General features: G+C 42.6%; 1 protein-coding gene across 1 annotated transcript in view; it reads left to right on the top strand.

The window, feature by feature from the left end:
- PCSK2 (proprotein convertase subtilisin/kexin type 2) overlaps positions 1–16,934 on the top strand; it is a 113,446-nt gene that overhangs the window by 84,661 nt on the left and 11,851 nt on the right. Inside the window, exons 7-9 of the mRNA XM_069787527.1 lie at positions 1,351–1,439; positions 4,046–4,221; positions 16,061–16,276. Of these exons, the coding sequence (XP_069643628.1) occupies positions 1,351–1,439; positions 4,046–4,221; positions 16,061–16,276 (481 nt within the window). The remainder of the gene's footprint in view (positions 1–1,350; positions 1,440–4,045; positions 4,222–16,060; positions 16,277–16,934) is intronic.

Genomic DNA, 16,934 nt, shown 5'->3' with positions numbered 1-16,934 from the left:
TGAGATCTTCACCCTTTCATGATCAAGACACTGTGTACATTGGAGGCCAGTCATTTTCTTTTGTGGAGCTACCTTTAAAAAACATTCTTCCAAATACAGCAGGAAAAAGAATTGTGTTGCTTCTCACCCCTTTCTTAATGTTACACTCACCTTTGCCAGGGGTGTTTAAAGGGAGAGAGAGAGGAAAAAAAGATGATTAAAACAAAACAGTTCTGCTGCCTCCCACGATGGTTCATGTGGTACTCTGTATGCCTTTATAATACAGCACTGCTAATTGCATGAATCTTTAGCATGCTATGGGAGCAATGTCAGTTTTAATGCACAGAGTGGATTGATGTGCGCAGTAGGATGGATTCATATTGATTCAACATCTTAAACTTAAAAAAAACTGACAGCAGCACAGGTTTCACTAGTTTCTCTGCTGCTGTGCTATTTTTTTAAAACCAGATTATATTGTCCATATTTATCTTCTCTGTGGTTTAATATCTGTGATGAAGCAGGAGAAAGGAAAATGCAATCAGCCTTCCTGCAAGACTGCCTCAGAGCGACTGCCAGTTAAAGAGTCTCTGTTAAGAGCTGTAAAATACTTCAGAGAAACCAAGTATTCTTGAAATGCCACATCAGCCCGAACCTGGACCTCTGTGTCAGATCACAGACATTTCCCACTCAAGCAGAAAGCAGTAGCTCTGTGAGCTGACAGCTGGAGCACCTTGTCAGCTCTCCTGGGAATTCGGCACTGGAGGAGAGGGATGCACATGCCCTTAGGTCCGGCCAGCTTTGGGCCTGGCCAGCCAGGCCACAGCTCTGCTGCAGAGGAGTGCAGTGACCATTGCGACTTTTTCTGCTACTCCAGCTTGATACTGCACCCACCTCTTTCTATAGCATTTCTTCTGTGGGCAGGGATAGGCTCCTTGTACATGTTTGAGCAGCAAAAGGGCAATTGGACTTTGTTCTGTGGGGTTCAAAATAATGGGTGTCACACTATCAAGTCACAAAAATAAAGGAATTAATACTGATTTTATTTTTACACTGTTCTGTCAAGGGCCTACTTCTACTAATAGTGGTAACAAGGCAGAACCTGTTTGACAGAGTTAAGAAGAAAAGGTCTGAATAACTTTACAACTAAATGAAGTGTAAGTATGCATGTTAACCTCAGAGCAAGTGTGGCTCATACTGCAGAGGGGAAGTCCATGATCTCCTGCTTCAGGAAGGAATGAGCTTATCCAAGTACAGCACTCAACAGTTTGCCATGGAACAGTTTTCCTCTGAAGCACTAGGAGCTGACTCCAGCTCAATTCAGCACACACATTATCTGGGGTTCACATGGTGTCTCTGTCTTCCCTTTTGCAGCCATGGGACAAGGTGTGCAGGAGAGGTGTCTGCTGCTGCCAACAACAACATCTGCGGCGTGGGAGTTGCGTTTAACTCCAAGGTGGCAGGTACGGTAGCAGTTCAAGGTGTAAATAGTTCTTAACACCACTGTGCCTCAGGCAGAACTTCTGCAGAGACAGGAAGCATTGCCCAGGACAGGACTGCAGGTTGGCACTGGGCCATGTGTTTATTACTTTTCACAGTAGCTCCATAAATTCTCCATGGCTTTGCCTTTTCAACTGAGGGCCTTATACAGCCTCTTTAATAACATTGCAGAGGAACAGCTCTGCTCCCTCTTATGCCAACTCCTGTTTGTGTGCTGAGTTTCAGTGCTTCTTCCCTACATAGCTGTAGAATCATTTGTGACAAATCTCATTTTGTGGGAGGTAAAATATAAATTCCTGCTGCACTTAGAAAATATTTGAAAAGGCAAATCCCACACTGCTTTTATTCTTTAGGCTGTCACAGGGCAAGGCCTGCAGTGCTGTAAATCTCTGTAGTCATTGGTTTTCTCTATTTTAACAAGTGATGCAGAGCTGTAAGGGCAGATGCACAGAATGAAATGGGTGGTACCAACCACCCAGCATTCACACCTTGGGTGTGTTGAGTATTTTTACTTCTAACTAGCTCTTGTCTTCACTGATAGACTGAATACAGTGCTTGGAGTGAGTTAGGCTCTTGGACAGCATGTGTCAGTTTAATCTGAAGAAATCCAGTTTTCCCACTCTAAGACTGTTCCATGACGAGAACCAAGGCACAGCAAGCAGAGATAGATGCTTATGAATTTCACTTTCATTCCCCAATCCACACCAAAACACCAATGTGGATGCGCCCACTGCTCCATGGAAATGGGTCACAGTGTGCGTGCATGGGCAGCGCTGCTCTGCGTGGCCAGTCCCTGTTTCACTGCAGTGTCAGAAGAATCTGGGAAAGGCTACATTTCACCCGTCACCTACATGATCGAAAGCTGAATCTCCTCTGCAGAAGGGCACCAAGCAATGTTTGCTATGCTTTCTTCAGTAACGGTAATGTCCCCTTCAGGGATGGGACATTTCAGAAAATTTACATTCTGGCAATAAGCTACTTTTAGAGGAATGTCAGTTGAGGCATGGGATTTTGGCTGGACCTCATCTGTATTATTAGTATAACTCTACAAATTCAAGCTGGTTGCTTAAAAACGAAGAGGTGAAGGCCTTTTTTGTTGACCAACAGCCTACAAATAATCTTCCCTACTTGTCCACTTCGTAGCAAAATCCCCACAGATTTTTGGAAGTGCCAGCCCTTCCTGCCTGAGGACAGTGTGCGCCTGTAGCACCACCGTGTGGTCAATGGGAACGTGGACGTTGATCAGAACTGAGGGTGTGCTGCTGACATGATTCAGGGTCCATGTTTGTGGGTGGACTTGGAAGTTGGCAGCCAAGGATCTGCGGCATCGTGTGTTTTGCTGCTTGTACCTCTTTTTTGCCCTAAAGTCAAACCAGATGGCTTGGCTCCTCCTGTTGTTCCCCCGCTTCCCCGGGGTCAATAATTCTGTGGTTTCAGTGCAGATCTGCATTTTAGAAGCACATGAAGGGATTTCTCACTCACTGAGTTTGACTTCATAATTTCTAGCTTGAATTAGCGATCAGAAATATCCAGCTTTGGTCTAAATTCTATTTGAAGTTTATACCACTTTTTCCAGCCTCACGTTTGGCACATGGATTTTGTATTCAAAGTAGTAAAAGCACTGGCTTCTAAATCAGGGTCCTCACTGCCATTCACACTGGCTCTGTGGTATTGATTTCTGTCCCATCTGTGTCTTAAAACTATTGGGGAAAATAACTTCAACTCAGGGCTACAAATAAGAGTTGGAATGTATCCCTGGTTACTCAGGTCTCATCCAAAGGCCACCGAGAGGTTGGCTATCAGTGAAACTGTCCTGTGTGTGAGGCATGATGGATGTGAGGGCTAGTGCTGCTGTCTTTGTCACACTCTCTGGCTTGCTTAGGGCCAACACTTCAAAGTTTTACAAAGTTGGCATGTCCTGGGATTGTATCATTCAAACTCTAACTTGATTTCTACTGCAGCATGGGTTAAAGGAAGCAGGTTTTAGTTTGCTTTTTTTCTCCAAATACTGGCCATATTTTGCTATTGCGTCTGCATGTTGATACAATGATGTTTTTCCAGGAAATTGTTGTGTAGCGTGTTTCCCCTCTCTGATTAAATTCTGGTGAAGAACCAAAATAAACAGAAAAAAGTATTTGAAAAACTAATGAAGTGTCAATGCATTGCTGAGTATAAATTAAAGAGGGGAGGGGCTTAATCCTTTTCCCTAGTTGTTACAAAATATTACTTTAAATACTATTAATATTATTTAAATGCTATGAAACACTGAGATTGCTGAATATTACTGTTTTAAAAGTGTTTTCAAATAGTAGATGGAAAATACTGTGTAATTAGAAAGCTAGCAATAAAGCGCTTTCTCTTTCTGGGCCGTGCTGCATTGCTGTGGCTGGGTGTTTAAGTGCTGCCATCCTGCTGGGTAAGCACACCCTGGTGAAATGTGAATGGCGAGTGTGAAATTACTGAGCGAAAGTGCCAGTGAATGAAAGTACCTGTAATTGGAGAACTTCCCCAGGTTCTGAGATTTCATCTTGTGCTGGGTAATGCATGTTTATGTTGATTAAATCTACAGGTATTCGAATGCTTGACCAGCCATTTATGACAGACATTATTGAGGCTTCCTCTATCAGTCATATGCCTCAAGTCATAGATATATATAGTGCCAGCTGGGGACCAACTGATAATGGAAAGACTGTGGATGGACCTAGAGAGCTAACACTGCAAGCAATGGCAGATGGTGTGAACAAGGTAAGTCTTATTAAATAATCTGGGTACTGGAGTGGAATGATATGTACACACTTACGCTGAAACCAATGACTTGGGAATACATGGTCGTCCCATAGATGTTTCAGAACACAATGCAATTGTGTAAGCTATCCCAACTTTCAGCGTATTCCAAGGTCTGTTGATGTTCTCTCTGCAATATTGTGGCATTGCTTTTATTATACAGTCTCGGGATACCGTGCTGTCTTGCATAGAACTGTTTTTATCTCTAGTCAGCTTAGATCTGCTTTTCATATGCCATCACAGTCCAAATGTAAATACTCCCCAGGCTGAAACATGGCAGCTGTACTACTGACATCACATTGTCTGTTTTGGTGTGCCACCAATTTAATTATTGTTTTGGATTTGTGGTGTCTTTCAGGTCACTCATATATGGTCATTGTAATAGCTGTGATTGAACCACAACTGTTCAGATGTCTGTGGAGTAATATTATTCCCCAGTAGCAGGAGCCTCCTTGTTTACTCCGATCTTTCCACCTGCTTCTAGGAACACTCTGTGTGTTAAAGACAGTATTATCCTGGAATCTGTTAAACCTGTACCCTATTAGAAGGTTGGGTAAAATGTGTGCCACAACTCAAAAAAACCCCCAACAAATCAGTCCATACCAAACAAACAAACAAAACCTCACGTGGCTCTGTCTCCATCTCTTTGGTGTCATGCAGCCAGGACAACCACAGCTGCTCCTGGTTCTGTAGGGAATAAGCCTCCTCCCCTTGGTCAATCGTAGATGGGTTTCCATAATGAAAAGATCTGAAATTCCCCAGAACATCTGGGGTGGTTTTGTGTGGGAGCTCTACAATGACTCATTTTTCCATCCAAATTATTCTTCCTCTTACTTGTGCCAGTTTCTCCCACTGTTTATCACCACCTCGCTGCGAGCAGCACATTCAGTTTACCATGTTTTGTGACATAATAATTAAATCTACTGCTGTCGTAGGTAGTGAAGCATCTAAAGCTTCCTCAAATCCTGAGCCTCAAATATTTTGCCTAGAACAGATGAATTAAAGTCATCTTCATGCTCTCACCCATAAAATTGGCAATGCACTGCAATAATGCAGGAACACTTGTCTCAAATTTCTCCTGAGTCTGCTCAGTTTTGATGCATAAACTTTACAAACCTCTGACAAGCTCAAAGTCCCTCTGAAGTCATCTTACACAAGCTGTGTTTCTTCCCATGACCTTCTTTCACTTATTTAGTGTTTCCATAAAGATCCCCTTCAATACTCCTGTCTTGGGGAGAATCTTTCTTAGGTATGTAACACAGCTGATATTTTTTTAGCAACACCTTGATGTCTTATAGTTAGTGGATACTTGATCTTCCTTCCACTAATGTTGGTTGGAGCAGACATAAACTCTGAATATAGAAAAATTCCCATATAATTTTTGTGTTATTCTCTTCCCATGCAGAACTCATCTAACAGTAACAGAAAAGCACGAATAACCCTGGCAGGGGAATGCAAACTAAACTAAATAGAGGTGTTTTACCCATCAAGAGAAGCAGATTTTAAATTGTAGTCATGGTTTTCTGCAGTTTGGTATTTAAAAGATCTTTCAATTAACTTGTCATACCGCCATATGCTTTAGTTTGTGGAGTTACTCTGGAATTAACCTTATCTTCGAATGAAGTGTAGGAGAAGGGATTTTTCTCTTCTGTTTTATTGTCTGGTCATAGTCCCATACTTGGGAGTGTTGGGCATATTACTTTTTTAATGCCTTCCCCTCAGAAGTGTTTATAATTCTCTTTAAGAAATAATTTGCAATATTAAGATCAGAAGGGGCCCCAAGATCTCTCGGGTTGAATGCTTGCGAAGGAGAGAGAATGGTGATGGTGAGCTGTGCTCTGGGAAGGATTGCTCTTGTACCTTATCAGAAAGCACAAAATTAACAGGAGATCCTGCATTAGGAAACCAGTTCTGTCAAACAGCAATTGCAGAATTAGAGAGCAGAAGGAATGATATTGGATTCTACCTAAGAGAGATATTGTTGTCCAGGGACAATTACACTTAATTTTATAGTGGCAGTATCCCAGCTATCTCCTGGCAATACGTGCATGAAAGAAGAGACAGCTCCACCCCAAATAACTCCTTTTGCATTGTGATCATAGCTTTATCTACCCTTATTTTGCTCATTACATTTCCTGTCATAGAATGTTTTTGTTCTGATCTCTTTTTGTGGAGAGCCAGTTTTTCTAAAGATATTTCAAGATGTCAGTGGATGCTGGGTACTCTCCATGGTGCTTTGAAAAACCCACCACAGACTTTCCTGCGTGTAAAGGAAGACTAACAAGCCTTTGATATAATACCCTTTTACCTAGTTTACCTAGTTTAGGTCTATAATATATGCATCAAATTCTCTATTGACTGTTCAAATGTAAATCCAATGTATGATCATTTTTCAGAATAAAACCCCCCTCTTACTAAAGAGAAAAATATCTTTATAAATAAAGAGACAAATAAATGTAGGCATTCTTTATCTCAGTCTAGAGCTGATTCTCACAGAGCGATGGTTCACAAATTAGTGATGAAGCTGAAATACTGGCAGGGAGGAGGCAACGTGCTGAGAATAAAAACATGTTATTAAACTAAAAGCAATACTTTCAAGTGGCCTAGAAGGAAATGTAAGATCTCTTGCACAGAGTAAGTTTAATATCCTTACTTCTAAGGCAATAAACTAAAAATAAATAAGTGGGAGTGATACAAAAGTCTTACAGGGAATATGCAGTTAACTGAGTTGACAAACACAGGTAACATTTACCTTGTTGCCACCATATTTGGGAACCCATCTCAAGGAGAAACTCACTGACAAGAGTTTCATCCTTCCCCCAAACTCCGATCCACTGTCATGTTCTTTTGAAGTCCTTCTTCCAGAGCTGCTGGGGTGTCAGGGGTAAATAGTCACCTGATGACGATAAGATGATGAAAACTGCAGAAACTGTGAGACTTCTTGTTTATATGTCTCTTTTTATGGCTTGAAGCCATGCAGCCATAACCAGGTGGAGTAAGGCTGATACATCTTCTTACCTTTCCTCTTCCATTTCCCATTCTTGGTGTTTGTTAAGCTAATTCTTGCCTTCTGTCTTAATCCTACCGCCACTTTGGTGTGCTGTTTGCTTGTAAGGTAAATGGCATGAATAAAGGCAGCACTAAAATAGCATAATTAAGGACAGCAGAATCTGTCCAGCACACTGGCAATTCCTTTATGGGCTCTTTAATGAATTGCATTTCTAAGGCTGAACACAAAGGGGATGGCATGTGCATGAACTTGGTGTTAGTGTAATACATGTAATCAGGGAATAGTGTAATACATGAATCAGAAAGGGATTCAAGCTGCTTTTTGTTACTAACACACAATCCCACTCATTTTTTAGTGCAGTCTATGCTTTGCTGTGTTATCTTATGACTTTTGCTCAGGGGCAGTAGTCAGCAGCATGACTGGGTCACAGAATAGCGGTAGTTGCACTGCAAAGATAAATGAGTTCACAGCTGAATTAGCAGGCACATGAGAATAGGGACTGAAAGAGTTTCATACACACAAAACATCCACAAGAGATTGGCAATTACCAGCACTGGTTTGACACAGATGAACTATGATGAACTACCTAATGCAAATTCCAGCTGCTAGAAAAGACATATTTGGGACATAATTTGAAAGGGCTTAATACAACTTCTAGTTTTTAAAGAGTAGGTTGAAGCTTGTGAGTATCCAGTACCTGCCTAAATGAGGGGGTCTTGCACTCACCCTTCACTGTGAGGCATATGATGCTGGCTGCCAGCTCTAACAGGAGACTGTGCTAGACTGTGCCCAAGTCAGATATCCATTAGGGTAGTGTACAACAGGCTAAGGGACAAATGCTGCTCTGTCTGGTGAAAGAGAGATCCAGGGAATGTGCTCTGTTGCACACTCTGTCTCCCTCTTTAAACACACTTGCCAGGAGCAAAAACCCAGATATTCTTAATGAGATTTTATTATCTGGCCTCTAGACTCCATCTTAGCCACATCTATGATCAGCAGCAGGTTATGGGGTCTAGGGAGAAAAGGTATATTTCTTGACAGTCTCAGTAAATCACCAACCTAACATTGTTCTTGGCTGTCCTGAGATATCTTAGCTCTGCACCAAGACCAGGCTGCTCATATGCTCAGTTTCATTGCTCCTAAACACTCTGTGTCACGTATTTGCAGATATATTTCTTTGATGAGCTATGGAGGGATTTTACTGCAGGTGCAGAAATACAAACTAAAATTCCGAGCAGAACAACAAACCAGGGTGATGGACTTAGGAACAAGCAGCCTGGCAGTGTTGAGCACACACAGATGAGCTAGCTGGCTCATCTGATTGAGCAGTACTTTCATTTCAGAGAGGGGGAGTGAGCTGCTACTAGCATTTTATATATAGTATTGCTGGACAAAGCAAAGCTGTCTGATTTACATATCCCCTGTCCTGTGCGTACACACTCTCAGGGCTAGACAGCTTGGAGGGGGAGGTAAGGATGGTAGATGGGATTCCAGTGACAGCACAAGTCTCCTAAATATAGACTTTTTGTTCTCTGGTACCTTGCATCCAGAATTGTATCAGCAGTCATCTTAAAGAGGGAAAGGTAACTAGCTCAAGAACTAATTCTACCCATTTTTTATGGTACATCCTGTCTTTAATGCAATATCCAGTAAACATTTCTTATTTGCTGTTTTATGAGTCCAGTTCTTTCCAGCTTCAGCTATTGGAATTTAAGCCAGTAAAAAGAAGTAATCAAGCTAAGCTGGTCTCTATCTATTGCATTTTTATGATGTAGGCTTTTATATTAGTAGGTTGTGAGGAATTGCTCGTGGACTGAATTAATTTCTTGAGACTTTGCCAGCTCAGCCAGAATCTATAAGACATGATCCATTTGTGCTTGTGCTGGTGAAAATGTTATTGCTTCCATAATATCATTCTACCTAAGAAAATGCTGCACAAGTACAAATTGCCAGGGGAGCAGTATTAAGAATGTATAGTCTCATCATGACTCTGTAATTGGGCTCACCAATGAAAGAAGAAAGGACGGTGTTAAAAATGAAAGGAAATATTTCTCATTTGCCTCTCTCTAAGGCCACAGACATTGTGTTACTCTTCTGTGAAATACGCTGAAGATATCACGTTAATAAAGTATATGCAGTTAGATACCTCTAACATTGTTTTATTTGCTCAACAGCCAAGTGAGGATAGAGAAATTAGGTTACGATCTAGCAACCATCTTAACTCCATTTCTCCATTACTCCATTTCTGAGGAAGCCTTACAAGCTTCTTTATAACTTGGGAGCCCTTTGCTATTGTATTGCTATTGCGTCTGGAATATGCATTATAATTCCATGCCTTGTCTTATTTATGTAAGCTAAAATCAAACCTTATTAAAAACCCATATGACCATGTTATATCTGCTTGGAATTCTGAAGTCATCTGACGGGATATTTTCAGGCTTTTGTAACACAGCATGACCAGCTTTTCTGATCTGGTGATGGGATACATGACCTTTCACTGAGTACATGACCCAGGTTTGGAGATCAGTCTGTGGCTGCCTTCCTGCCGCAGATGGGGGAATGGGCATGTTCCTCTGAGGACAGGATGGGGGCAAAACCGAATTGCTACTGATTTCTGCTGTGCTACTGGCCTCCTCAGGGGTGTCTCGGTCAACTCAGGACCTTGGCTGTTGTAGGTTTGTGCTTTGCTTGGGCCTGTGACAGGGTTAAATACTGCCCTTCACAGAGACTCAGATGACTGTCTCATAAAGAGCAGAAAGCTGCTGTATCAACAGGTTGGGCCAACATAGCAATATTTGTAAGCTCCACATTTCTTCATTGACATGGAAATTACTGTTTTCTAAGGAGACAAGACAATAATGTAGCCTCAAAATGTAGAGTTTTCTGTCTCGCTCTGACCCCAGGAGTGTTTTTACCTTATCTCTGCTGCAGCTCAGCGGCCATGTGTTTTTGCTTCCCAGCAAGGCTGATGCTACAAGCCGGGAACCTTTGCACAGTGTTGAAAGAGCCACAGGTGGAGCTGTGAGGCTGGGGTTCATCACAGCAGCTGGGAGCTCTGGGCAGGAAAACCAGCATCATCACTGGTAAAAAGTAAATTGGGTATTTAGAATCTTTTTCTCAGTGTTAATCTAGCTTAGAAATATGGGATTGATTTTTGCAAATATTATCGATACCAGAATTATGCCTGCAGAATTGCTGGACTAGAGTAATGCATTATCACTTTTGGTAGGCAGCCCAGGATCTAACAAAAAAGGAATCGATAATTAAAAGGTTTTGTCTTGGCATTTTCAAAGTTCCCTCCCCATTTCCCTGCTGGACTGAACCTTAATTGAAACCTAATGCTGTCTCTCTTCACCAAAAGTGTAATTTTTCTTTTCTGTTCATTTCTCTTGGCTAACAGAAGTCCATCCAGTTTCAACAGTAATTTAGACATAGAAAATGGCTCAAGCATTGGTTTTTAGCCAAAGGAGGTATTAACAATTATGCAATTAATTGGGGGTTCGGGGATGGGAGTTCAGTACTCTACCGTGACCAAGTATAGAATAAGTTATATAAAGCCTTTTGTTAGGGTTTAACAATTATGAGGCTTAGCTCTTTGAGACTCTCAGATGCAGCAGTCTCTTGTACTTGGGTGAATATTACTTGACCCAGATAGTTTCAGAAATCTGCTAGGAGGAACCAGACAGCCAGTTATTGAAGGCAACAAAATATGAAAGGGACAAAACCAGGAGAAGCATGACTGAAACATGGTTCCAAGTGATGGTTGTCCTCTGCATAGCAGTCAAGTGTTTAGCTGAGTTCTTGCTCCTGCCAAAACAGCCTTTCCTCCTTCCCCATTGAGTGCCTGAGTGTTAGGCCAACAGTGAAGGGACACCGCCTTCAGCAGTGGTGAATTTGAGTAGGATAACCCAGCTGCTGTTTCTTCTGTGCTGAACCGCATGACTTATGGGTGTGCTGGGCAGGCCAGACATCCTGGGCTTTTCCAGGGACACGGTACAGCAGCTCCAGGCTTTCAGAAGGGGCTGGACGTGGGAGAAGTGCGAAGGTATTCAGCTCAAACAAGACAGCTGTCCCCCTGAACGTGTGCAGTGGCAAACTGTGGAAATCCGAATATGTTTCCTGCTTAAAACTTTGGTGTCTGTGTGGCTAAATTGAGATTAGTTGGCTGGCTGTCAGGCATGTGCTTCTGCCTAGATTTTGCTTTAGATTTGAGCACTCCCCAAGAAATCAGTATAAGAAAGGAACAAAAGGAAGTCACGGGCAACCAGATTGCTCTGAGCAAATCAGCTTGGCAGTTGCAGAGGTAGCTGGAGGAGCCAGGAGAGCAAGGGCTCAATGGGCTGTCTGGCTGGCACCATGTCAGGGTTGCAGGAACATGCAGGCAGGTTCCAGAAAATCCTGGCAGTGCAAAAGATGAGCAGCAGTTCAGCAATGCCAAGGACTCACTGCTTCCAGCTGCCTTACACCACATAGCTGGACTGCACATGTGCAGGAGTGGTGGGGGGACCTGAGCAGGGCAACGTCTTTGCATAGGCTCCTGGATGTCTCGAGAGCCCAGCCCAGTGCTCCCTGCCAAGTCACAAGAGTGGGCAAATGGTCCCACAGCTCTTCCACAGTCTGTCTTTGCCTTAGTATGCCTCAGCCTGGGGGCACGATGGCGATTTTGCGTTGCCTGCCTGGGCTGCAAACTATACTTTCTGAGATAATTAGCAATCATTATTGAAGGATGTGGTTTTTAATTACAAAACACATAAGGATTTTCAAGTAATTCAGTCCTCAAGAGAAAGAAATGCTCTTTTCAGAGGAAAATACAGGCGAAATTAATAGGGGATGGAAACTAACCGAGTCCTATTCATAAGTCAGTAGGATCCATGGCAAAGACTTGAAAAAGCTGTAGAATTTTTCTCTTTTCCTGGAAAACCAGCCTATCTCTTACCATAGCAGACACGTAAATTGCTATTAAATTATATAGAAGGTGCTGAAACACTTCTATTTTCTTAAGGGGAAGAATTACAAAATAGCTATCGTATGTCATGCAAAACGAAAGGTGCTTATAAAATAATATATGCTTTGAATTTGTTACAGAAAGCAATTTCCAGTTCTGTAATTTACCATATTTTTTTCAAATGTGCTCCATCTGCATTTTCTTCCTTAGAAATGGGACAGTCCATAAACATCAGCAAACCATTTGGCTGTCCTTATCCTGAAATATCTTTTCACTGCACATAAAAAAACCCACCTCCTCACAGGCAGGTGCTGCTTTTGCTTTCTTATTATCCTGAGCCCATCTGCCTGCTGGTGTCCTGATGCTGTCGTTCCCTGGTACTTGGCTTTTCAGGGCAGGAGTCCATTCTTTGGTTTTAGCTTGTACTGTTTGGAAAGTGTTAGTCCTGATCTATGACTGAAGGATTAGGCCAAAGCCAAAGGGCATCTGAAATGTGCTGTAAAGACTGTTATGTTCCTTCTATCCATCTTTAGCAACCCTGATGGCCAGGCAGGAGTGGGTGAACTAGAGGAGCCTTTGCAGAGGCCATGCCATGTTAGAGGCACAGCTGTTACTCACCCGGGCACTTGCCAGCCTTGATGGGAAAGGTCAGGAAAGCTGGAGGAGATTTATCTGTCAAATACCACCCATTTTTATCTGGAAAGTGTGATCCAGCAATCAAAACTTTGGGAAACACTGATTTAGGCACTAGCACAGCAAGCATGATGAATGAACACAATAACAAGGGGAAAAAAAGAGTTCAGGATGTGCCTGAAGTTACATAAAGTGAATTAGGCTGCAGTCCTCTGCCAACTCACTTTTGCAAGGTAGTTCAGTAAAGAAGTTTTTCTGGGATTACACTCTTTAGATGTTGAGAAAGGGGGTAAGAAAATTTATCAGGGGTATTTTTTGCTCGTAGCACAACATCCCATGAAGGACACTGGAAATAGAAAACCTGCTGTTTCTACAAAGAGAGCTTCCCAGTAGCTGTCTGTGACTTTCTAAGCATGTAGCCATGCCCAAGATTTAATTCTGGTTTAGCCTGAATTGAGAGGTGGGCCTCTGTTGGGCTAGTACTAAATGAACCAAGATCTATTTTCAGCTCTCAGTGAGATGCAGCTTCAAATGGCTTAGAAGTGTGGGTGCCATGCTGTGCATCGATTTGGGGGGAAATGAGCAGGTTTCACCAGGATTCTGGAGAAAGATGCTCTTCAAAATGTTACCTTACTATCTTGCTGGTCTTGTCTCTTCCTGAGTCTTCCTTCAGGCTCCCTCTGGTGTTTGTAGTGTGTATTACTACCAGCTTCTCCAGTCCTGTTTTTGGCCGAAATTTACAGCAGCCTAGGTTGAGTGACACCACTGAAATTTTTTAGGTTCATATAAGGTTGAGATGCAAATAGGAGCTTTCAGTTCGCTTTAAGCATGACACTTAGTTGACCCAACTGGGATTTTTCTGGTTTAGACTACTACCATCCAGAGAATTGAAAATTCACTTCCCCTGAAGCTGTATATTTCTGCCTGGTAAATGAAGTGATGCCTCAGGACAGCCACCAAACAGTTTGTCTGTGCACACTGTCTAACTACTGCAGGTCTAGCTGTGGGAAATGTAAGCAGCAAGTCCCAAGCATCATTGCAAATAATGCACTTGGGCTGCTATCAGTTTATTCCAGTAGTATTTGCTCCTCTTTCCAGTCCTGGCTGAGAAGTAATGGCAACTGAAATTAGAGCATGAAGAGCTGAGTTATGGGTTTTAACACTAAGCGACACTTGTGGATGTGTCTCTCACACAAGTGATATCCTAAGGCCGTTCTCATGTTAGAGTAATTACATGCAGAAACCCATCCTCAGCAGCACTCAGCAGGCTAACTCCACCCATGAATTTGAGTCCAAATTTCATTTCTCCTGTGGATTCCCCCGGCTCCCCACCAGCAATCTGTTGCACCTGTTTTCTGCCATTCTGCCGCAAATCCTGCCCTGGGCTGAAATGTTTCACAGCAATACCTAGTTTTGGCAGTGTGGAACAATTTGCCAAGCAGGGGTAAGTCTGCTTCCCCATGCTGAACACTGCAGGAGCTAACTGCCAGGCACCAAGCTAATTTTGTGAATTTACCGCATGAAAATGAAATGTTTCCTCTCCCTTTAAAATGGCTGGAAGGAAAAGGTTGTTTAAGAATGGGTCTGTACGTGCCAAACGTCCTATTCCTGGCACCAGCAGGCACCTGCTCTCTGCGTTGGGCAGCAGCCTGCCATTTTGGGACAGACAGAGATGTGCTCAAGCTGCCACTGAGGCTGTCCCAAGGAGGCACATGGTGGCAAGGTGGTGTGATGGTATATGTGGGCATGATGGCAAGCTTGGGATGTAGCCTCTGAAGTAAGTCCAAAGGCCAGGGTTGGGCCCTGTAGGGGAAGAAGTCAAAGGGAAAAAAGGCTGTATAATTTGCTGGAATTATTTTGTTCTTAGAGTATATATTTTTGCAACAGTTTCCTTCTTCCTTAAAGCTCAAATGATTGATCTCAGATCTTTGTGGGAGTTCTTAGACTGATTTCAATATGCTTTTTCATAGTCATCATCTTTGTTATGGAAATCTATGTCCTGAGATGTTATATACCCCAGTGGCGGCAAACCTGCTGTGCAATTCAGTGGATTATAATGCAACTCACTAACATGCTTGAAATAATGAGGTTGTTCTGTTCAGTAGGTTATGATGAAAAATAGAATCTACTGCTGGGAGCTCAGATTTGATATAAACTCCTGATAGAAAAGGTTCCCTGTTAAAATGCCATTGCAGGTTACTATGTTTGTGTATTCTTTAACTTCCATTTCATGCTGGACCAGAGGAGATTTTTTTATATTCTGCCCAATGCATATGAACAGTATGTTAAATTGAGGCCTTGCACCCTTCTGGTTCTGTTGGAAGTAAATCTTGGATTACAATGGACTAAACACAGAGAGAAATGGTGGCTGTGCTGGAATCAGTGGGAGATCTAAGCTTTGGATTCAGTAGCACTGATCTTTCCCCAGGTGTCAGGGTTCTCAGGTCTAACCCTCTTCCAGGCAGCCCCTACCTCTTTCTTAGTACGGGATGAGAAAAAGGAGCTGAGTTGATCCTTTCCTACTCCTTCCTCTCTGGAAGTTGGGTAGAGGATACAGATTTCTTTCCTTCAACTAAAGGGAAGCCTTTATAGCTGCCGTTCAGCTTCAGTCTCTCCCGTCCATCTGTCACCTTCTCAGTGTAATTGGTAGACCATTTTTCTGTAGATTATTTATATGGTCTCATAACTTTATTTTCTGCTTAGTAGTAGGAGCTGGTTTGTCAGGAAAACAGCTCTGAGTCAGTGATACTTTTGGAGAAGAATCTATTGAGAGAAAAAAGTGCCAGTTTTAAAGAGTTTTTCAGCCATTGCCTGAACCTAATTGGATCTTACAAACCCAGCGTGTGAGATGACCTATATGCCTTTTAAAAGAACGCTTTCCTCATAGCACTTAGACCTTGACATAAACACTAATGAATCCATAAAATGTCTTAGCATCTGGCACAGGAGCCTTCAGGGCATCAAGCAAAACAGGAGATAAATGGAAGTGCTCTGTGTACATAAGGTAGCAGAACTGGCTGGGCCTGCCAGTTAACCGGATTTAATAACCTGCAGAAGTCCATGTTATTTCAGCTTAAGGTTGATGTATATTTGGTTTGGACCAGTTTTCTCCTTTATAGATGCCTAGCTTTACAATTAGATGTGCAGTTTCAAGTAGCTGCTATCTCCTATTTGCAATTTAACCCAAGAGGGTCAATTTTCCCCTTTCACAGGGCCGGGGCGGCAAAGGAAGTATCTATGTCTGGGCCTCTGGAGATGGGGGCAGCTACGATGACTGTAACTGTGATGGTTATGCATCGAGCATGTGGACAATCTCCATCAATTCTGCTATAAATGATGGACGGACAGCTCTGTATGATGAAAGCTGCTCTTCAACCTTAGCCTCCACCTTTAGTAATGGGAGGAAGAGAAATCCGGAGGCTGGTGTGGTGAGTCCAGATATTATTGTGCTGTTGCTGCTGTCTGTGCACTCCCACGGCCCATTACAACTCTGTCTGCTTTGGAGCAGCAGATGGTTCTTTGTTGAGATGGATATTTTCTCATCTGCAGTACATGATTGTGCCAAAACTGTCAGCTGAAGAGATGTGGGATTAATATTGAGAACAGCAATGATCTTACTTCTCTTAGAGCTTCATATAGTTGGTGCTTTCCTTTATCAGAAGCCAGATTTACAAGTTCAATTACACTCTTACCAGAGGAGAGTGTGACAAAAGGTCTCTCAAAATCTAAATGAAAAGTGTCAACATCTGAGATCATACTCATACTGGCAGAGCAGTCATGAACCAGACTTCTGCTGTACTACAAGCTGCACAAAGCAGAAAGACATTCAGTCACCCACAGAGGCAATTTGGGGGTTCATATCACCCTCAATTTCCTATTGAGCAGTGCGGAGCATCATACTCAAGTCCCCCACAGGGCCATACCTACAACTGGAAAATATGCAGTTTCTGTTCAAGTGTAATTGGGATTCTCTTCCACCATACTGATCACTGCTTTTCAGCACCTTCAGACTAGCCAGGACATAGTCTAATTCACAGAGTGGAAAATTCAGGTGTAGTAACTCAAGGTTAGTTTTTGCCAAAAGCT

Source organism: Haliaeetus albicilla, chromosome 7 (genome assembly GCF_947461875.1).
Source record: "Haliaeetus albicilla chromosome 7, bHalAlb1.1, whole genome shotgun sequence".
Classification (NCBI taxonomy): Eukaryota; Metazoa; Chordata; class Aves; order Accipitriformes; family Accipitridae; genus Haliaeetus; species Haliaeetus albicilla.
Note: the sequence above shows the minus strand (reverse complement) of the source record. Positions and strands in the feature narration are given on the sequence as shown.